At 33.7% G+C, this 24,048-nt stretch overlaps 1 protein-coding gene across 1 annotated transcript; it reads right to left on the bottom strand.

Annotated features, from left to right (window-relative positions):
- Window positions 1–887: 887 nt before the first annotated feature.
- LOC136231335 (homeobox protein knotted-1-like 6) lies at window positions 888–14,806 on the bottom strand. The gene is made up of 5 exons (XM_066020683.1): window positions 14,261–14,806; window positions 13,533–13,652; window positions 13,314–13,449; window positions 2,265–2,497; window positions 888–1,436 (listed from the first exon to the last, which is right to left on the bottom strand). Exons 1-5 carry the CDS (start codon window positions 14,558–14,560, stop codon window positions 1,275–1,277), a joined length of 951 nt encoding a protein of 316 aa, XP_065876755.1. The 5' UTR covers window positions 14,561–14,806; the 3' UTR covers window positions 888–1,274.
- Window positions 14,807–24,048: the final 9,242 nt, after the last annotated feature.

Below are 24,048 nucleotides of genomic sequence, written 5' to 3'. Positions count from 1 at the left end.
TGGTGTTCGACCGTTTAAGTCCACATTTATCGCACCAATTTGATATGATGAAATTTGAGTGAGCTTGCTAGGACTCTTTAGGTCTCTGGAATCAAACAGAAAAATGATCAAGGAAGGGTCAAGGACCGACCACCCTATTCTGATGGGAAATATACTAAGTGAACAAATATAATGAATTGGATACCTTTTAGTATATTATTTACCTTCTACTTAAAAAGGGTCAACCAAAAATGATTGTAACGGTTACACCTGTAATTCAGCGAATCAAGATAGCGTACGCAAGTGTAAACATGCATAATCTTGAAGTCTCATTTGTCGATGCGCAATATAATTAAGGGGAAAGTTCAAATAAAACCCCTGTGGTTTACTTTTTGTCAAAACGAGGACTGAGGTTTCGCACTTTTAATAATGCTATTAAAACTATCTTTAACGACCTGAAAATGAAAATTTTCAAGAATTAAAGTTGTTCAATGTCATATTTTCTATGGAACTACATTTTCGATTTTAGAAAATCATCTTTTTTGGAACTCTCTCTCTAAACATTAACTTTCTCTCTCTTTACCAAACATCATCTAAATAATCTCGAAATAAAAAAGTTGAAGAATTAAAATTGCTTAGAATATTAGTAATTCTTAAAATATGTCATTTTTGAAGTTGTTAAGGGTGATTTTAATAGTATCAATCGAAAAAGTCCTTATTTTGCTAAAGTTGAAAACCTCAGTTCTCGTTTTGACAAAAAGTAAATCACAGTCCTTTATCTGAAAATTAGTGAAACCACATGGGTTTTATTTCAACTTTACCCTATAATTAATTGTATGATATAATGTACATTGCAGCCGTGATACAGGATCTTCAAAGCAAAAATTTAAACTTAACGGTAACAAATAAACAAATATTATTTTTATTTATTTTTCACATAATTCAACAATTATGTACTCTAGGTAGGAAATTCTATAATGGACAAAAAGAAAATATATTTATCCTGATCACTATTCTGATTCAGCATTTCTTTTCTTAAGAAAATGTTGATTTGACATAAAGAAATTATTTTAAGAGTAATTTTGCATCTGTAACAAAATGCACATCTGGATTTATAATCCAAAATAGCATTTCATTATGGATGCAAATTGAATGGAAATATTTACAATGCAGAATACAAATCAACTTATCGCCGCCCCCATTCTTTTCTAGGGAGATGATCATTTGGATCCGCAGCTAATATATGCATCAGGAGGCTGGCTAACACATATCATCAAAGTTTAGTGAATTGTAAATCAGTCATCAGGGAAAAACTGTCCAGAAAGATTATGATCCATAATTGGAAATTGCATGCTTTCTGAAGGTTTCCAGTGACGCTTTCGTTGATTTATAAACCAATTATTGATTTGCTTCTGATCTAGACCCGTTGATTCTGCCAGACTTATCTTATCTGCTTCCTGGATAGTTCAACAATATTTTAACTCTTCAATGAATGTTGTCCCTAGTCTCAATATTTTAAATACAAAAAAAATTTCTCCTAACGTTTTTGTTTTTTTGGAAAGTAGAGATATATTCTCTCATCCCCACCACGGGGACAAAGTTATCCTCATCCCCATCCTATGGGGATTCTTATGGGAGATTCTCTGTCTCCGTCGGGCACCGATGAGGACGGGAATCCCTGATAAGAATCCCCATGGGATGGGGATGAGGATAATTTTGTCCCCCGTGGTGGGGATGCGGCTGCCGAAATCCCCATCCCCGTCCCATTAATCCTCGATGGGGATCCCCTATTATTCTCCATGATAACTAAAATTTTTTTGGATGATTATGTACATTTTCAGTATGTGATTGGTTGTTTTCAATTTTTAGTTTTTTGTAGTTTAAAAAATTTGAAAATGATTATGATGGTTGGTATTATTAGCGATTGCTTCTTAAGAGTTTTAGGGTTTACTGATTTTTTTTAAACATAAAAGGTGATTCCCATAGGGAATGAGAAGCAGAGAAAAAGTTTTTAGAATATTTGTAAACACAGAATGGGGAACCCCGCGGATGGGGATAAATATATCCTCGTTTAACTCGTGGGATGAAGACGTGGAATCCCCGACTAGTCGGAGAACGGGGATGGACAATGCATTCCCCACCTGTTTACATCCCTAGTTAACGGCAAATTTTAAACTTCTACCTAAAGTTGGGGCAAAAAAAAAGTATGAAGTCTAAAGTCTGTTTTCAAATATGTTTAGTAAGAGCATGGAAATGGAAGTAAAGCAAGAAAAAGAGATACGTACAGTAGGGTAAGGCCATTTATAGTGAACATTCCACCATTGAAGTAGGGTTTGTCTAGCTTCCTTAGGTAGCTTCCCTTTCTTTTTCTTCTTTGAAAACTCAAGTTTCAGCGAGCTAATATGACTTCCATACCTCCGCATAAGTCTATCCTTAATATCTCTATCTTCACTGCTTGGCTGTACCTCGGTTTCTCCTCCACTCAACTCCTCCTCTGAGGACGGTGCACCACCTTCACCTGAGACACACACCAAATAAGTGGTATCAGGCTAAGTAAAATTTGTCACTTACATGCAACCAATTTCAGTATTAAGATCACTTTAAAAAAATAGTTGCTAGATTGCAGTTCTGTGTGGGCTTATTTTTCTCCCAAAGAAAGGCTTCTGCAAAGTTCTCAAATCAAAATCAATGTTGTTAATTGTGTTACTAAGGCCTGTCGGAAAATATTGTGCATGAAAATAATTTGTTGATTTTCTAATATTTGTTTGCTTAAGAAAGTAAATCAACCAAAAAAATTTAGGTTAGTCAACCAACATTTTCCTAAGCTTTTATAACAATACTCCATTCATTCTTACCTTTTTAAACATATAGTTACCCACAACTTTTTCTCGTTTTCATCGTTTTCGGTGTTGTATCCAAACATAGAAAGATATTTTATTTCCAATACAAAATTTTCTCTTATCCAATATTTTTGCTGACAAACAAACAAACCTAATTGACAGATGAATAAAATATTTTTGGCCACTAAGCTCGTGTGAATTTCAACTTTAGGCCCTATAATTTGTGGAAATTGAGTCACTAAACTTTAATTTCTGTTCAAATTTAACCCTAAATGAACAGAATCGTAACATGTGAATGCCAAGTGCGAATAAAAAAGAACAAATTCTTATTGAAAAAATATGTTTGTATGAACGCTACACACGTAATGATGTCACGCAAAAAAAATAACATTTTAACAAAATGCTCAATGCATCAACTACTCCTTATAATTGGTCAAATAACATGATTGTTAAGCTTTAGAAATATCTATGAATTAGAAATGTCTGTGATTTGTTTAGAGTGACGGTAAATCCTTCAAGTCCTAGATAAGTAAGGAAATAAAAATTTGGACAAGTTAAAAGCAAAATCAACAACAACCAGTGGCGAATACAGGATTACTCGATTGGGGGACCGATTTTACACGTGCGTTCGGGAAATTTTTTGTTTTTGCTAAATCGAACTTGCTTAATTTTTTTTGTATATATGAGTGTTATAATTTGAATTGTCAAGAACCACTTTTAAGTATTAATGTACAATTTTTCAAAATTAAGCTAGATTTCGTTTATAGTCCTAATATGTAAAAAAAATTGGATTTAGGAAGGGTTGAACATATAAAAAAATTAAAAAAAAAATTGATTTCAGATGACCTATCAGACTAAAAAAATTAATGATTTGGATTTATAGAGGCCTAACAGGCAAAAAAAAATTAGAAATTTGGATTTAGAGATGCCTAAGAGGCCTATAAAAATTAAAAATTTGGATTTAGGGAGTATTTAATAGGTCCAAAATATTGAAATTTTAAAGTTTGAACAAGCCTAACACGTAATGAGATATATTTAATTTTCTTTATTAGTTCAATACTAGTTTTTAAAAAAATTATAACATTTTTACATTTTTTTATGTTTAGTTTTAAAATTTTAAAATTTAATTTAGAAATTAAGTTGTTTGAGTCTCAAAAATAAGAAATTAATTTTTTTTTAATGGAAAAGACATAATAAAAATGAGTTCAAAAGTATTATGAAAATAAATAAAGTAATTAATAATGGTAACATTTTCTAAAATAAATTGAGGCTGGGGGAATTGAACCTAGGACCTTTTAAAAAGAAACAAGTGTTTCAACCATCTCATCTACCTTTAAACAATGAAATATTACTACATAGTTTCAATATAGGCTAATATTAGGGGAGGCCGAAACTACTCGTGACTATGGTATTTCCGGCGGCCGGAGGGGCCCGGGCCCCCTGTATACGCCCCCTGACAACAACAACAACATCAAAACCTTAGTCCCGAAATGATTCGGGGTCGGCTAACATGAACCATCATATAAAACCGTGAAATCAAGTCGTGTCAGCGACACAAATTCGCTCCCTCCACTCCGTCCTATCCACTACCATATTTTCCTCAATTCCCAGTAAACTCATATCACTCTCGATCACCCTCCTCCAAGTTTGCTTAGGTCTTCCCCTACCCCTCACCACTACATCCCTTTGTCACTCTTCGGTCCTCCTAACCGACGCATCAAGCGCTCTACGTCTCACATGCATTTAAGTAAATACTCCCTCCATTTCAAAATAATTGTCACATTTGACCAAAGCACACATATTAAGGAAATGATTGATTTGCATTAAATTTATGCAACATGGACTAGAATACCCTCTATCTCTCTTCATTAATAATTATCATTTTTGGTGTCTCTCATTAAATTGAACCTCTCTCCATACATTGAAAACTTAAAATAGCAAAAAGTGTAATTAATATTAAACTCATTAATAGGGGTAAAATAGAAAAAAGTTGCATTGGAAACTAAACCTGACAAATCATATGAAATGGAAAAATTTGATCAAAAGTCACAATTATTTTGAAATGGAGGGAGTAACTTCAAGTGAGCTGGCCTGCTCGTATAAAGTTTATGAAAGGTTAAATAAAGGTTTATGGAAGGCATGGATGATGAATTAGGGGTGTACTTGGATGGATGGAAGTAAAGGTTTTCAAGGATTTATAAAAAAGAATCATAATAAAGAAAACACCTCTAAATCCCTTCAATTTGATGGGATTTAAAACACCCTTCAATTAAGCTCCACCCAAACTTTCCCACAAAGGTTAACTTTCCTTTATTTAACCTCCAATAACTTTTATTGACATCCTTACAAATTCATAGAATTAAAGTATGATAAATATGTAAGAGCATAGAAAATTAAGGAAATTTTCTTGAATTCTGCCAAGTAACTTTTACAAGATATCCACTCCATGTCCAACTGGAATAGCTGGTGGAAATATATGGGAAAAAGCAGCTCTATTTAATAGATGGCGTTCCATGAGGGATAACAGGAATGATAAAGAGGACCCACATGAACCCATTCGAGAGGTCATGCAACGGCACAGAAAACAGATTTGACCCAAGAGTAAAAGAGAGGGATGGACTGCAGGTAAGTGTCTGGTTATGTCGTTTGTCAGAGACTCAGGACTCGCAATACAAAAGATAGTACTATTTGCCCACTAGGTAAAAATGGGAATTTTTATTCCGGAATGTACCCATACCATACATATTTCATTAATTGTTACGGGAGTTAATTATCTCGCAACGATCAAAACATTTAGTAGCTAATAGTAATATCCAATACTTGACCCCAGATAGGGTTCCTTCACATCATCAAATAAACTAGTTCGCAATTCACGTCCTGAATTTAGTTCCTGATTGAGTTAATGATTTTCATTTCAAGATCCCTAAATTTTTTTAATCACATTAACTCATCTTAACAAAAAAAAAAAACAATTTTGAACATAAAATTTAGTTTATAAAACATTAATCATCTCATTTGTATCCCAAATTTGGTCTTTTCACAACTAGAAAGTAGTTTTTTATGTTTAATTTATTTGTTAAGATTATAAAAACATTATTTTGAATGGTTAAAAAAATAAAATTTCAAAGGAAAATAAAATGAATGACATTTTTTTAATTGATTTAAATTTTCACGACTAATTAATTTAGAGAGCATGGACTTATAATGAGTTTTTGCTATAAGAAATAATGAAGTGTATCAGAAAAACATCGAATTTATTTCACCAAAAGTTTTTCCCAGAAAACCTGTACTTCCCTCCCAATATAAATCTTTGAACTCCGACAAGATGATGACGAGAGTTTTGATCTCAAGTGGAAAGGCAGAGAATTCAGTGGTATGAAGAAAGCCATACCGTACCCCATTTATTTGAGTGGAGAAGGAACAAAAGTAGGTTTTATATTTTAATTAAAAATGAAGAATATAATGGAATAGCACTGTTTGGGACCTCTAGAAACTAGAGGTGTCAAAATGGCTAAAAAGATTGACCCAACCTATTTAATAAATGGGTTGACCCAACCCAATCCATTTAATAAATAGGTTATAATAACCCATTTGTATATAGGTCAAAATGATCCAACCCATTTATTAAATGAGTTACATGGATTGACCTATTTAACCCATTTAACCAAATCTAATTAAAAATTAATCAAAAAAAAAACGTAAAAACATAAAATGAAATAAACGTGAAAGTGAAAATGTAAAAATTACACGGATCGACTCGTTTAACCTAATTAACTAAAATATAATATAATATTTGCTTATTCATCTTTTTACATGATATAGTTTCTTAATGTAATTAAAATTCAATTTGACCAATTTAAATTCAACTATTAGCGTCTTCATTTAACGTCAATTCATTTGTAATTAACATATAGTAACTCGACCAAAAGCTTATTTTGTTACGTATCAGTAACCGTGTCATATCATGTGACTCTACAAAAGCTGAATTTCAATAATACCCATTTCATTACCCTTTATTTAGACAAAAGTTTAACAAAACCAATTATTATAAGTACAAAAGTTTAACATAAATTACAACATAAACCAATTTCAGCAAAATAAGTTTAACAAAACAAAAACTAATTGCAAATCTAGAGTGGAAATTTAGCAAAACTGAAGTTGAACAAAATAAAAACCAATTGTCTAAATTAGGGGTGTTCAAAAATCGAACCAGACCGAAATAACCGACCGAACTGATGTATTTCGATTTTTCGGTCTATTAGATTCGGTTTCGGTTTTATTTTATAAAAAATTTCGGTAATATCGGTCGGTTTGGTTTTTATGATAAAATTACCGAATTAACCGAACCAACCGAAATAGAAGTTAATTAGATTTATTATTTATAAATTATTTGTAAACGTAGTTTTATTGTTTCTTTTTCTTTAAATTAGTTATTAATTAATTTTAATATTAAAGTAAGAGATTAAGAGATTATATACCTTTTACTTCAGTCCAATATCTTAGAAGTTTCATATTTTATTGTTATTATGTAATTTAAATTTAGATTTGTCCTACTGTTTTTAATTAAAATATATATTTATCCATTTTCGTAAACTTTATAGTTTAGACATTAAATTCTTGCGTATTTTGTGATTAAAAATTGTAATTACATGATTATATATTCAAGAATATGTTATGATACATAAGTTACACAATAACAGGTATAAAATTATAAAGTATAACTAATCAGAGTTTAGAAATTTTATAAAATTATATTTATTAATCTGTGTTTTACTTTAACTATTTAATATGTGTTGAAACCGAAAACCGAACCGAACTGAACCGAAATATTTAGGTCGATTCGGTTCGGTTTGTTAATATTATTCGGTTAGGTTCGATTCTCATTTTAAGTGTTATTCGGTTTTCGGTTATTTCGGTTCGATTCGGTTTTCAAACTGAACCGACCGTTGAACACCCCTAGTCCAAATAAGAAAACAGTAACTCGATCAGAGTTAATCAAATTTTGCAAGACTATAGCAAAGAAAAATAAAGATAAAACACAAAGGAAGCAGATACTTAGAAAAAGGGAAGAGCCGAGAAATAAAAAGAAAATACCTAGAATTTATATATCGCAGAAGGCGGAATATTAATTTTAAGATGAATAAGAAACTAATGGGTTATTGGGTTGACCCTGTCAAAAACCTATTCAACCCTTTTATTATATGGGTTAAATAGCTCAACCTCTTTATGATCCAGCCCATAAAAGGATCAACCCTAACCTATTTAAATGATGGGTTAAATGGGTCAATAAATGGGTTATGACTCATTTTGACACCTCTAACCCAAGTGAAAAGCCAAAAAGACAGAGACACGTGTGGTGCCCATAAATAAGCACCTATACCCACAAACAACCACAGAAATAAATTAATGCCCATGGAAATGACAACCACTTGGGCTACCAGAAGCCAGAAGCCAGAAGCCAGAAGCCAGAAGCAGTAGCAGTTCTAGCTCAGTGGTGGCATTGATTCATGAATCCTCTACTTATAAAGCTGGTGGTTTACAGCGAAGTATGCGGGAGTCTCATGTGAACTCCGGCAACCCGCTCAACCCGGGGAATAAAAAGACTCGTGAAAAGTCTTTAAATTGATTACAACCTACATTTACCATCACCTGACCCACAATTATAAATACATGCATACAACATATTAACAACCTAAAGGATAGTCTAAACTACTATTTTAGTCCACCCTAATTGACCTAACCATAGTCTAATAACTGTTTTAGTCCAATTAGATCTAATCTTTCTTTTTCAACAACCCTACTCACTACATGCACGTGACGTTACATCTATGAAGCCAAATAATTATTTTGGCATTATATTTTGGTTTTTTTTTGTGATTAGTAATTGGGGGGTAAAACACATCTTATGGTCTCTAAAATTCATATCTGAATATAAATTACTTGAGCTTTTTACATTATTATAATATTAATAATATTAAATCCAAATTGAAGAAAATAAGTTAAAAAAATTTAACAAAATAATAAACTGAACAAGTGTGACTACACCATTGGTTCGCTTTCACTTCAAGTCACCATAAATTACGATCAAATATCTATTTTTAGATCATCATTTCACATTTTCTTGATTTAAACTTTAATATTACAATAATGTAAAGTTTCAAGGACTTTTATACCACGAAACAAAACTTAGGATCATAATGCTAGTAGCAACTATTCTGGGGCCACGCATATATTTACTCTATAATTTGGCCTATTTACTGAATTTACCAATGTAAAGAAGAGAGTTCTTCCTTCCGAGCATGCAGTTTTTCTTAATTTGAAATTCCACATGAAATACCAACAATATAGATGAATAATAGCGAGAAACAATGAAAATATACAATTTTCATATGATGAGCATATCTTGCTCCGTTTATCTAAAGGTTGAAACATTTAATATTAATTGATTTACTTTTCACCTAAGCTGAACGTGGTCAAATGATGGATTAATCAATGTTATATTGGCCAGAAATGAAAATACCATTCCTATTCTAACTCATACTCTCTACCCCTGTCAAATACCACATAGGATCATTCAATTTCCTTCCCGCAACAGAATCAAAGTTGCTGTAAACATTTAGCATATATAAAGGGGTAAATAAGTTTTTAGTCACGAACTTTTTACCTGTTACACTAGTCAAGCTCCATATTAGCAAAACTACATAGCAAGGTCGCTAAGTTTTGTCCCGTTAACAGTTTAGTCCTCTGTTAAAAACCATCCAAAAATATGTTGGTCTTAACTTTGACTAACAGATTCTTCTTATAAATTTGACTACTAAATTACAAATTCTTGAGATGGTTTTTAATGGAATGACTAATTTGTTGAGGAGAACAAAAATTAAGAACCTAATGTATTTTTGCTAATATGTGACTGACTAGTGTAATAGGTAAAAGCTAAGGAATAAATTTTTTTTGATCTTTGCTAAGGAATAAATTAATTTACCCTCAAGTAACTTCAACATGATTGACACAGCAAGTATTAATTAACAAAATCAACAAATGAGCATAAATTATTGTTTCTTAATAAGAATGGCCGCTGGCATATACTATTAAACACAACCCAAACACGTGAAAGTATTTCATCCTACATATATAATATGATAAAGTGGACATCTATATATTATAGTGGCATTTATCGAGAATCTTAGTCCTTTTCTTATTCAAGTAAGTTTGAAGAATCTTAAATTCATTGAAGATTGCGGAAAATCTACAACTAAGTAGATAAGAGAACAAAGTACACAAGAGGCTAATAAAATATGATTGGAACATTACTCAAAAAGTAATCTGTGTACTTTCAAAGAAGAACAATCCCAGGTCCCAACCAAAAATCTAATTTGATAACCATCTTGTGAACTACTAAGGCTGCTATATATACCGTGTGCAATTTGCACGATCTCCATTCCAATGAACGTATAGAAAAAATAGTAGCTATTTTTTAACTTTTGGTAGATTTTTGAGAAAAGTTGTAATATTCACATCCCTAGATTTCCCACTCAAATTTAGTGAACATGTGTTTTTCAACAACTATGGATATTAGTTATACATACAGCCTAGAAAGGGCTCAAAAGAATTCAATTAGTGATGAAAAAAGAGAAAGGTATATCAAACAAGCAACGTGGGAAGTGCTCATAATCAAGCTCCAGCAAAATTTCATCCAGAAAGTGACTTTGACCTATACTCACACATGATTAATAATATTCGCTTATGCCAAAACCTTGTTGTTCATTATCATGAACATAGGTAAAATACACCAATTATTTTTTTAAGATTTTTTATTCAGGATCTAAATGTGGGGTATGTTGTATCTATTCTGAAAACCAATGCAACTTCCAAGATGATACAACCACCACGAGAAGTATCAACCTCCAAAGGAAGACTGATCAGTCGTCCTCTACTATACAATTTCCAAAGTTGCAAGTGACCTATTCATGCTTTATTGGAACTTGAAGCAGATTAATAAACCATAACAGACATTTTCAGATCTTTATTATGCAACCGAAATTAGTAAAAAAAATGAAAAAAAAGTTGAGGAATTTGAATTTTCAAGCCATTATATTAATGAGATTGAGTTAATAAAATATCCTAGTCCTAAGCAAGAAAGAAAAGAGTTGGATTTTTAATAGAATAACTCTTGGAGAACAATTTTTGTTCTGCATACTTGCTTTTAGAGTGCGAGCCTTGACGCAACGGTAAACGTTGTTGCCGTGTAACCGAGAGGTCACGGGTTCGAGTCTTAGGAGCGGCCTCTTGCCAAATAAATTGGCAGGGAAGGCTTGCCCCCAGTACACCCTTATGATGGGACCCCTCCCCGGACCCTCCGGGCCGCCTTTTTTTTTATACTTGCTTTTAGAGCAGTACTTCACATAAATTTTATATGAGGGAAATAAAAAAAACTCAACCAATACATTTTTTAACATAAAAGTTGAGGGAAGATGACAGCAGTTAGCATCTGTTCAAAAGGCTATACTTGATGATGATTATCTAGTTGTACTTCATTCTATCAGAAGTGCGCCAGGCCGATCTTAATTGAGCTTTTAAATAAATATTTTAATACAATGAGACAGAATCAGAATAATTTGAGGCAACGTTCCATTTCCTGGCTGGGGAAGCGAGATAAGATTTCATCAATTTGGTATTACCTATTTTCAGATTCTAGTATTATCTTGGTAGATTCAAGATAATTAATCCAACTCCAAAAAAAAAAATTACACGGAATTGCAATATACCTAAATTTTTGTAACCAGAACGAAACTTATTGCAAATTTAATTACTATTTACAGTACTGGTTGAGAAGGAAAACAAAGCTTCATTTCATTTGCAATCGATGTTGCCAGAAAATTTTAGGCAAATTTAGAGATGGACAGTGTCAAAGGAATAACCACAATTTAAACCATTCTTGCATTGACCATTTGGTTTCAGAAATGTGAGAGTAGTTCAGTGATGCACATAAGCCATCTAGGGATTGCCAACAAAATGTAAGTTAAAACTAAGATGATGTTATGTAATTCAACTCTCGACTGTAATAATATAAGAAAGAGAGTCGGACACTATATACGGCAGAAAGATTAACCAGGTCAATTATTGGCTTTTAAAATTTGAAAGAAGCCAGGAATTATAGAAATTAGAAAAGCAGTAGTTGGCCTTGGCCAATAACTTTGTAATCACTGATAAATGGTGTGGCAAGCACCTTTGTTTGTTGGAAAGTACGGTGTTTTGAAAAATATTGGGTAATAGAAAATTTTGTGTTAGAAAATACAATATTTTCATATATTTAGCTACGATACTAGAAACCGGAAGAAGTAATGAGTAGCCTACTGTTTCCAAAAACTTAAGAAAATATTTTAATATTTTTAAAAGGCTAAAATGTTTTCTCACTTTCTTTGTAAATTTTGTTAGTTGACTAATCTAAAAAAATTCATTGATTTATTTCCTAACTAGACAAAAACCAGAAAATCGGCGGAAATTTTTCCCCACAATATTTTTGTGCAAAAGAGACATAAATGTCCTCAGTCCATCAAAGCACTGTTTACTGAGTCGGTTAACTGAACTCTGAGTATGAAATGTCAAATTAAGAATCACACTAATAACAAAAGGTCTTTGCTTTCAAGTCTCATTTTTTACTGACACAACTAAAAGGGAAATAAAAAAGATACAACAAGAAGAAAGGAATTTAAAAGTGGAATTCAAAGGCAACAAAGAAAGGATATGTTGGAAATGCAAGTAAATTGAAGTTGGTAATGTTATTTGAGCTGAAAAGCAAAAGTTGCAACAACAACTACAAAATCCATGGAAGCATAACCCTTTTTAGCAAGCCCTTAAATTCATCTATATATCACTCAATGAAGATAGATTAAAAACATAGCATAAGATAACATAAATCCAATTGGAAACCTACATATGTATATAAGGAAAAGAAATCATTGCTTAAAAAAAAGAAGGAAAAGAAAGCATTTTCAATCATTAATATTCTTAACCGTTGCTACTCTCCCATTAAATGCCAGGAGTCTCCACAGAGTCTAGGGTTTTGTTGTTTGTTTGTGCTATTATTGTCATACCCCTAAGCTGAGCGTTCGTGGTCAATGAGTGGATTCTTGCAGCAAAAGAAAAAGGGTAGGTACTATAGTAGTAGTAGAGTCTATAAGTAGGAAAGCAACGTTTGTCGCTTCATTTTTCATGTGGGCTTTCTATATCCGAACCGCACCATTTAGTGAAATCAAAGAAACACAGATTGCCAGTCAGTACAAGTGATGGTTATGGAGTTTTTAAAGGATATTTATGATTCGTAAGTAGTTTATGTAATTGGCATAGATGATGCAGTAACAGTGGAGGACTAGGAAACTTAAATTGAATTAAAAATAATTTCTCGCACAAAAACCGATGACTAGCAGTAGAATAGAAACAAAATAACCAATCTAATTAATAAAAAAATGGAAGAAAAGAGAAGAGTTTACTCACCGGATAGAGTTCTGGCGGAGGCACCGGTGCAGAGATTACGAAGCTGCGTTTCAATCTTGTTCAAGAAGGTACTTGCTTCATCAAAAGGCCTTTCAAGGTCAGATTTATACTTCATCAACACACAACAGTAGGTTTCCTTTAGAATAATGAAGAGGAGATGGGTCAGATAATAATCGAATTTAAAAAGCAAAATCCGAAGCCCAGAAATCGAGACCGCACCATGAAATCGTCAAGATCGGGATCCACTCCCAAGCATGAGAGCGTAGCATTTCCCTTGCAGAGCTCATTTTCTCGACGGATTTCATCTAACAAACACGCTATTTCCGGCGGCGCTCCTACCTTAGGAAAGATAAAATAAAAATGGCCTCAAAAACACAAGCATTAAGATACTAACAACTCTTCAGGCAAATTTCCTTTGAAGAAATAAGAGAATAGATAAAAAAAAAAAAACGCTTCGTTTCTCATGACGTATTTCCTAGAAAAATGGTTTCTCGTGTTAAAATTTGAAAACCGTTTTTGGATCTTCAAAATCCAAGGAGTAAAATACACGAAAACGAAAAACAAAATCTCCGAGAATCCCGCAATTGAAGAAAAGGTTTGAAAAATTAAGAACAACTGATCTACAGATTGAACAATTATATAAGTAATTAACTAATCTCTCCTTCTGAGGCTACTATAATTTAAGAGCAGAACTGTTTCCCTCATATGGCTTCCATCATCGAGTACTAGCCAAATAGTTCTGACACACAGCTCCATAATTGGAAAACCAGAAAAACAGGTGGTATAGTATCTATCTACCGAAATAAAGAGGACTCACGTTATAACTCACTCCTCTTTCTCCTTCGTTATCGTTTTCTTCTTCTGAAGAGAGAAAAAAGCAAGACAGAAGAAAGGAAAGAGAAGGAAGAGTTTGTGATTTTGGCAAACAAACAGTTTATAGTTTTCACCTTCTGGCAATCGATGTAGGCTTGAAGCAAGCGAGCATAAGAAGGATGAGAAGCGATTTTGGCTTTGATCAGATTAAGCATGTCTTCTTCTCGAGGAATTTCGGGGGCGATTGAAGCGCTCTCCGAAATCGCAGACGCAGCAGAGAGTAGCTCATCCGATATGAAAAGTGGAACCCGATTCTGGAAGGTTTCTGAAGAAAGAAAACTCGAGTAATCTGAAGGTAAAATCAGATTTTCCGGTAACATCAACGTCTTATCAGAGTAATCTGCCGTCGAGCGCAAACCATATATTCCATCCATAATTTTATTTCCGTTTTTACTTTCTCCTCCAAATCAGAAAAGTAAAATAATAATAACCAGTTATAATAAGCTGATCAACTAAGAAATTATATTATAAATGGATTAAGAGAAGATTTAATTCCAAATTTTATGGAACATTAGAGAAAGAAAAGTAATGGAAGGATGGGAATTGCTGGAAATGGAAATGGAGGAGCATAGAGGAACTTGAAGCAGTACTGTTATGAGGACTGATCTTTTTGGCAAGCAAGCAATTGTTTATGCTTTGTGGACTTGTTTTCTTTATTTTTATTTTTATTTTTGTTTTTATTCTCATGATATTATTATTTGATGTTACTGTTGTTTATTGTTACTTTATTAACTTATAAAATAATTAGGGCTAGTTTGTTTCGAATTTTCGGAGCAGTGTATATTATTCACTTAAACCGTAGAAAATATAGTATCTAACAACATCAGCATTTTGGAATTTTGTGTGAAAAAGATTTTTTTTTAATAAAGAATGAATTTATTGAATTAAATATGTAGCAATAATAGAAATAAGAAAGGGGGAGTACAATACCACTTCCCACGGACAAACTCAGAATTGACTGTTCTAGCTAGGCTGTGAGCTGCACAATTCGCTGAACGTTTAACAAATGAGATAATATATTATCTAACTCGTTTAATAAAGAATTACAAACAAGAATAATATCAAACAAGTATGATAAGGAATAATTTCTGTCGTTGAGGGCATGTACAATTGACAAGCAATCAGATCGCAGCTCAATATCCTTGTACTTGTTCCTCTTTAGTCATGTCAATGCCTCTTTTACTGCCATAGCCTCCGCAACGACTGACTCAAAGAATCCAGGAAGTGCTGCATGTGAGGCGAAATTGCAAATCCCAATATGGTCGCGGAGTAGGAACCCGTATGAACAATACCCATCCTCATGAAACACACATGCATCGACATTGCAGACCGTTATGAAAAAGTATTTATATATTTGATGTTGATAAAATTTTCTTTTTAATTTTTAACAATATTTTTTTAATATTATTCTTATTTCTCTCACAGAGGGCGAGCCTTGGCGCAACGGTAAACGTTGTTGCCGTGTGACCAAAAGGTCACAGATTCGAGTCTTATAAGCGGCCTCTTACCAAATAAATTGGCAAGGGAAGGTTTGCCCCCAGTACACCCTTGTGGTGGGATCCCTCCCCAGACCCGTAGTGCACCGGGCCACCCTTTATTCTTATTTCTCTAACATTAGTACCGAAAAACAATGTTTTGTCATATTCAATAAACTTATTATTTTTAAATTTTATTAATTTAGATTATATTTTTATTAGAAAATTTTCCAATATGACAATATTCCCCGATTTACAAATAGTTCTTATGAGTTTTTTTTTTTTAAAGATGAGTAAAGTTCTCACCGTTACCAAAAGTAAAAAATTTTAGGTTGATATTATCATTTTTTACCGTTAATAACCTCAGTTTAGAAAATTTTAAGAATTAAATTTTTTTAGTACCACATTTATTATGGAACTACGTTTTCGATTTTTCAAAATCATAATTTTCTATTTTGAGTTCATCAACAGTCAAAACTGAAGGATCAACCTACAATTCCCTAGTTTTGCTAACGATGATGATATTAATCCTTTTTTTTTGTAACAAAAAAATATATAAAAACCAAATTAAAAATTAGTGAAACCACATTAATTATATTTGAAATTTGCCCCTTTCTTATAATTTAATTATTGATTAATTAAAAATATGCTTATATTAGAGATTTTACATACTAATAGCAATAGTTCATCATAATTTTACCAAACACTAAAAATTAATATATTAATATCAAACAGTTAACAGTAACAACAAAAAAACTAGCTACAATAAATAACAGTAACATCAATAACTATTGTATAATTGTTGAACTAATGATTCTTAGTATGTAAATGTTTTAAATCTATTAGAAAATAAATTATAAATATATAATATAGAAATTAATATAAATTACAAATATATTTTTTTCATAATTATCTATATATTTTTTCAAAAATTACTGCAAGTGATACTAAAACAATCAAAATATTTCTTTAAAATTCATTCACATGGCTATATGGTATTTGGTGGGAAATAAGATGACGTTTGTTAGAGAGGATAAATGAGCATTTAGTATTTTTTTTTTAACCCAAAATAATGCATTTCATAGATGAATAGGATTTGCATCCTCAAAAATAACGTTAGATAACCAATTTGGCACAACTAAAGACAAAAAAATCGCTAGCATTGGAATAGGTCTGCCTAGCTACCAAATGAGCAGCCCTATTCGCTAAACGACTAACAAACGATACTGAGAAAGTAGGATTAGATTCAAGGATAACTCGACAATCATGAATGAGCGTTCCAAATTCTGAGATATCCTTTTTGTTGGAAAGAATTGCATCAATAACAAGCTTGGCATTTGATTCAAATTCAACATGCGTATAGCGCATAGAAGCAAGCCAGATCATACTCGTGCATAAAGCTAATGCCTCGACGACCTTAGGTGCTTTAATACTAGCAATGCAACTGCTGCTATAGAACAGAAGGTACTTGTGTCATCTCTGATAACTGCTCCCATACCGCAGTTGCCAGTTTCCTTAAAGATAGCACCGTCGACATTGCACTTCACTGACCCCCTTTTCGGCGGCTTCCAATTTACCCTTTCCTGAAATTGGTTAAGATCATTGTTTGCACGGTTTTGTTCAGATACCGGCGGACCAGTCGCCGCTGCTGCTGCACCGGAGGATGATCCAGACGCCGCGGCTGCAGTCGTGGATGTTGTTTCCATAGTCGGGGCAGGTGGTGCGCTGGTTCCAAGGTGATTTCGTTGTCTATTGTCCGGCAAAAAACCAGAATTCACCCTTGGCTTATTCTGCTGATAAGCCTGCCAATCCCGCAGTTCATCGATGCCATGTCGCCAGCTAATGTCCACCGACCACCATGACAAGTGCCAATGGACTCTGTTACGGTGATCCCCAAATGGCCTTTAAAGCACAACAGAGTCTGTCAGTGAACTCCAGATTCGGACCATAAATTGCCTGCAATAACCAATCTGCAAAATTCATCCCGTTAGTTTGTGGGATTGGGAGGCTGGCTATTCGCCAAAGATCACCTGCAAAACAACAATCAACAAATAAATGGTTATCCATCTCGTCCTGCTCCACACACAGGGCATTCAGTTGTGATTGGTACGCGTCGTTGGGCCAGTCTAGCCCGAGTAGGTAGGCTGCCCAAGCAAATTCTCCATATAAATAGCTTCAGTTTAGGGGGCATATTCAGACTCCAAATCCTCCTCCACCCCTCATTCGCTAACCTCTCCTCTTCCACCTCCAGCCCAACAATATAACCCGAATGCACATTGTAAAAACCATTTTTTGACCAGTTCCAAACTCTTCTGTCCTCACTGACAGTGAACGGCAAGATAATGTCACAAATAGCAGATCTTGTAATCCATGGACCAAAAAAGAATTTATGCAAAACTCGCTCAGTTTTGGTACCCATGCATCCTTCCAGACTCTAATTGAACTACCATCTCCCACCTTTCACATTATACCCAGGCCACTCCAAATACTTCTCCAAACCATACTAGGATTATTGCCTAATTCAGAGAAAAGCAAGTCTTCCTGCGGGAAATATTTCGCTTTGAACATTTTACTCACTAAAGTATTTGGATCATGTACTAATTTCCATCCCTGCTTACTTAAAAGGGCCAAATTGAATAAATGCAAATCTTTGAAACCCATACCCCCTAATTCTTTAGGTTGGCATAGCCTGGCCCAATCAAACTAATGAATGCTTTTTTTTCCCATCAGGTTTCATACCCCACCAAAAAGAGTTCATAATTTTTTGCAGTTCGTCACAAATAGATAAATGTAAAACGAACGTACTCATACAGAAGGTAGGTAGAGCCTGTGCCACTGACTTTAACAACACCTCTTTGCCTGCCTGGGATAAGAATCTAAAGCTCCAAACTCAGAACTTTTTCCTCAGCCTATCAACCAAAAAGCTAAAAATCCTCTTCTTGGATCGCCCAATTAGCGAAGGCAAACCCAAATATCGGCCTGTATCCAGAGGTGCATCAACCTTCAATATTCCTTTGAGCTCGTTCTGCAAAGTAATTGTGACATTAGCACTAGAGAAAATACCCGACTTGCTCAAATTCGAAGCCTAACCGAAGCCGTCTCGTATTCAGACAAAATACTCATTACCTTTCTAGCTTCATTAGCTGTTGCTCCAAAGAACCAAAAACTATCATCAGCGAAGAATAAGTGTGTGACGAGCGTGCCCTTATGCAGATTCGACACCCTGAAATTAAACCCTCACTTTCAGCCTTCGTTATCAATTTAGAGAGAACTTCAGCACACAATATGAACAGGTAGGGAGAAAGTGGATCGCCCTGCCTGAGTCCCCTGCTAGGGACAATTTAATTAGAACATTTTCTATTTACTGACACCTTATACCTAGCCGTTGTTATACAAAGCATCATCCATCTGATCCAGGTCTCATGAAAACCCATGCGAACCATCACCAATTTCAAGAAATTCCAGTCCACCCTATCATAGGCTTTGCTAATATCAATTTTTAGGGCAGCCTGCCCAAAGGTTCCCCTATTCTGCCTTTTCATAAAATGAATGCTTTCAAAGGCATGATCGTCATCTAACTTCTACTGGGATAAGTTGTAGAAACAATTGGCTTTAGTCCAAGTGGGAGTTGTTGGGGTTTTAGTGTCCTATAGACAATTGTTCTAGGATACAAACTTAATGTAAATGAAGTGTTCTTTATATCATTTGTTTTAATGAGATATGGTTTCATAACTATATAAAAGGCAATCCCTTTTAAGAACTGAATAAAGTCTAATAAAAGGAAATCCGTAAGTTTGTTTAAAGTGATTATAACGTGTTCATACAAGCATGAAGTGACACGAAACTTTATAATAAACTAATAAACTTAAAACCACCCCAAGTCAAGTAATATGTTTAGGATTGATATATCACTGCTGAGACTTGCATGTAACAATATCTTCTATCGCGACAGAAAGCTGATCTCACAAGCTTCATATATACAGATATCTGGACAGTTACATGGATCCAATGAAAAGAAGTTCATTAGGATTGGGGACCCGACTTGAGATAACAGGATGGGTAGATTCATCCTTGTCATATGTTCATCTCATTGGTATTAATAGGTATAAGTAATCCTCAAACTCAAAGGAATGTTAATTAGTAATTCTGGATTACGGAATGTGACGCTTTGATCCTGTTGTAACACGATCCTTAACAGAGATAACTCTGGGGTGTGAACGGCAGACGTTGGGTATCACAGGAAGTAATTGCAGGATAGTTATACATTGGATTGAGCATTTATCACTCCCGATAAATGGGAGATATGTCCATGGATCGCTTGTGGAAGACTTGACTCTAAATCCTTGCAAGGTGATAGCTTAAGATTAAAATGCAGATTTCTCTTAACCTATCTAATTGGAGTTGACTCGGCCTGTACAAGTAAAACGAACGTCTCGCTATATGTGACTTGACATTATCCATAATCATAAGATTCAGTTCAAGGATGTAGTTGATAAAGGATCGAATTATACTGTAACTAATACGGAAAGGTCAATGACAGAATCAACATGTCTTCTTATAGCTCTGGGGGAATGTTTCGGATTTGTCAATCACATTTTGCGTACTCATTCTGTTATGCAAAGATTAAATATAATTCTGTGAAAATTAATTTAATAGTTGCATACGGCCAGAAGCAATAAGAACCTAGTGAGTCACACATAAGACTTGGAACCCAAAAGAGAAACAGATGTTAATTAATTGATGGGAGCCCAACTGAGCCCAATAAGGCCCAGTTAATGAGGGGGGCGATTTTATGTATATAAGATACATAAATAATTAATTTGATTTCATCAATTCTAATTAGATTAGGATTATGAATTAAATTAATTAAAGGATAAATAAGTTAGGAGTTTTAATTAGATTATATTGCTGCCTATTATTATCCTATAAGGTTACTAATATTATCTTTATATTTAAGATATAATTATAGATAATAAATAAGAATTATATTCCGAATTAAATTCTTATTCAGTAACCTAATTCTATCTAACTAGGGTTTAGATACAAGAGGATATAAATACCCCCCTCCTATGCAATTTTCGATACACCAGTAAGCCAGGAGAGAGAAAATTTCGACCCACACACTAGAGGACGAGATTATCTACCGCTTCCTTCCGTTCGATTGATTTTCATCTCTTTCTCTTTATCCTTGATCTTGTGTTGATTAATTAGAGACAATCTATTTTGGTTGTTATAAACGGTTGATTCTAATTTGATCTTCAATTATTTTGTTTTTGTGCTCGGAAACTCGAAGTAAGAGTTGTGGGCACTTCGTTTGCAACGGTAGATAGAACTTATGAAAGGTATTTCTTTTATCCCTCTTTATATGAAATAACGATTAACGGATCTTGGGTTAATGGAAATAGGTTAAAAAAAATTTATATTTCCGCTGCTATACGTTAGCCTATTTTCCCTCAGTAGTATCAGAGACTGCGTTAAATCCGTTATTTCATATATGAAAATTTAGAAGTTTTTCAATCAGGTTGAATAAATATTTATAGTTAGGTTAATTAACAAAACTGTTTTGATTAATTAGTTCTAAAGATAAATAAATTTTAATTAATTGTTAATTAAAATAGTTTATGCATATGTTCCTAATTATTTCGGTTGATAATCATTATAACAAAATCTATTAATTTTATAGTTAGATTGATAAAAGTTAATTTTATTGATTCTAAAGATAAAACGGAAAATCTATAATAGGTTTTCTTATTTTCTGAAAATTATTTTGAAACCGTTTTAAAACTGATATATATATATATATATATATATATATACATAATTTAAAAAAAAGACAGCAGCTCGGGTCGTGCCTCACGGCGCGACCCGGCTGCTGTCGCACGGTTGTTGCCCCGCGGCGGTTGGCCGCCGCTGCCGCAAGGCAGCGGCTGGCCAGACGCGCTAGGGCTGCTGCCAAACGGCAGCAGCCGCGTCCTCAGGTCCGACCTGAGACCCACTTATTTTAAAAGTGTTTTAAAATCAGTTTTAAAATATGGATATATATATATATATATATATATATATATATATATATATATATATATATATATATGTTTCAGAAATTAATAGTTTTATGTTTTGATTATCGAATGAAAAGTTTATTTAAAAGTTTGTTTTACCTATTTGTAAATCAAAAGTATTAAATGAATTGAAATCAAAATAATTGGGACATGCATAAATTAAAGTTTTGTATAGTTGTATTAATCTAAAAGGTTAATATAGAAAATACGAAACTATTAGAAGTAAAATTGGATGAAAGTTAATTTGATGTGTTAATGTGATTAACCTAAATATTACATAAAGTATTTATGTAATCAACCAATTAAATTTATTTAATTGAGTCTATACATGTTTGGAGTTATGGACATATTTGGACCCTCTTTTAGTCTTTTGGTATTTTTTGAAATAGGGCCTGCGAGTCCTCTCTTTCAACTATCTATTGTAATTTCTCTTCTCATCTAATTCCCTTCAAGTTAATTGAAGTTTTCTTTAGTAGAATGGAAATTAATATGTAATTTCAAGGCGCCATGGAGAAGACGGAGGACCTAAAGAGAAATATGTAATAGTTAGTATTTCCCTAGGTTTGGCCTTTTATTCCGTCTCTGGCTCGACGGAATAATTTAGATGATATGTCCATAACGCCAATGTATGTGTCTGATGTATGCCTGACGTAGCGTTCGCGTTAAGTATAACGAGTCGTTACCAAGGTAATCCAAGAGACGAGCACTGGAATGCCGTCAAGGACATTCTTAAGTACTTGAGAAGGACTAAAGACATGTTCCTAGTTTATGGAGAAGGGGAACTGAAAATAGAAGGATTTTCAGATGCAAGTCATCTCACAGATGAGAACGATTTTAAATCCCAATCAGGATACCTGTTTATCCTGAATGGGGGCGCGGTCAGCTGGAAGAGTTCCAAGCAAGGAAGCGTAGCTTTCTCTATGACCGAGTCAGAGTATATCGCTGCTGCGGAAGCAGCAAAGGAAGCAGTTTGGATTAAAAAGTTCATTACTGAACTTGGTGTGGTGCCTGACATTGTAAATCTCATTACACTGTACTGTGATAACAATGGAGCCATTGCACAAGCAAAGGAACCACGGTCTCATAATGCATCCAAGCATTACCTGAAGCGATACCATATTGTAAGAGAAATTGTGGCAAGAGGAGATGTGAGAATAGAAAGAGTACCTACTAAGGACAACATTGCAGATCCGTTGACAAAGCCCTTAACCCAGAAAGTACATGATCGTCATCTAACTTCTACTGGGATAAGTTATAGAAACAATTGGCTTTAGTCCAAGTGGGAGTATGTTGGGGTTTTAGTGTCCTATAGACAATTGTTCTAGGATACAAACTTAATGTAAATGAAGTGTTCTTTATATCATTTGTTTTAATGAGATATGGTTTTATAACTATATAAAAGGCAATCCCTTTTAAGAACTGAATAAAGTCTAATAAAAGGAAATCCGTAAGTTTGTTTAAAGTGATTATAAAGTGTTCATACAAGCATGAAGTGAGACGAAACTTTATAATAAACTAATAAACTTAAAACCACCCCAAGTCAAGTAATATGTTTAGGATTGACATATCACTGCTGAGACTTGCATGTAACAATGTCTTCTGTCGCGACAGAAAGCTGATCTCACACGCTTCATATATACAGATATCTGGACAGTTACATGGATCCAATGAAAAGAAGTTCATTAGGATTAGGGACCCGACTTGAGATAACAGGATGGGTAGATTCATCCTTGTCACTTGTTCATCTCATTGGTATTAATAGGTATAAGTAATCCTCAAACTCAAAGGAATGTTAATTAGTAATTATGGATTACGGAATGTGACGCTTTGATCCTGTTGTAACACGATCCTTAACAGAGATGACTCTGGGGTGTGAACGGCAGACGTTGGGTATCACAGGAAGTAATTGCAGGATAGTTATACATTGGATTGAGCATTTATCACTCCCGATAAATGGGAGATATGTCCATGGATCGCTTGTGGAAGACTTGACTCTAAATCCTTGCAAGGTGATAGCTTAAGATTGAAATGCAGATTTCTCTTAACCTATCTAATTGGAGTTGACTCGGTATGTACAAGTAAAACGAACGTCTCGCTATATGTGACTTGACATTATCCATAGTCATAAGATTCAGTTCAAGGATGTAGTTGATAAAGGATCGAATTATACTGTAACTAATACGGAAAGGTCAACGACAGAATCAACCTGTCTTCTTATAGCTCTGGGGGAATGTTTCGGATTTGCCAATCACATTTTGCGTACTCGTTCTGTTTTGCAAAGATTAAATATAATTCTGTGAAAATTAATTTAATAGTTGCATACGGCTA

This window comes from Euphorbia lathyris, chromosome 5 (genome assembly GCF_963576675.1).
Source record: "Euphorbia lathyris chromosome 5, ddEupLath1.1, whole genome shotgun sequence".
In the NCBI taxonomy this organism is placed as follows: Eukaryota; Viridiplantae; Streptophyta; class Magnoliopsida; order Malpighiales; family Euphorbiaceae; genus Euphorbia; species Euphorbia lathyris.
This window is presented reverse-complemented; position numbering and strand designations above follow the sequence as displayed.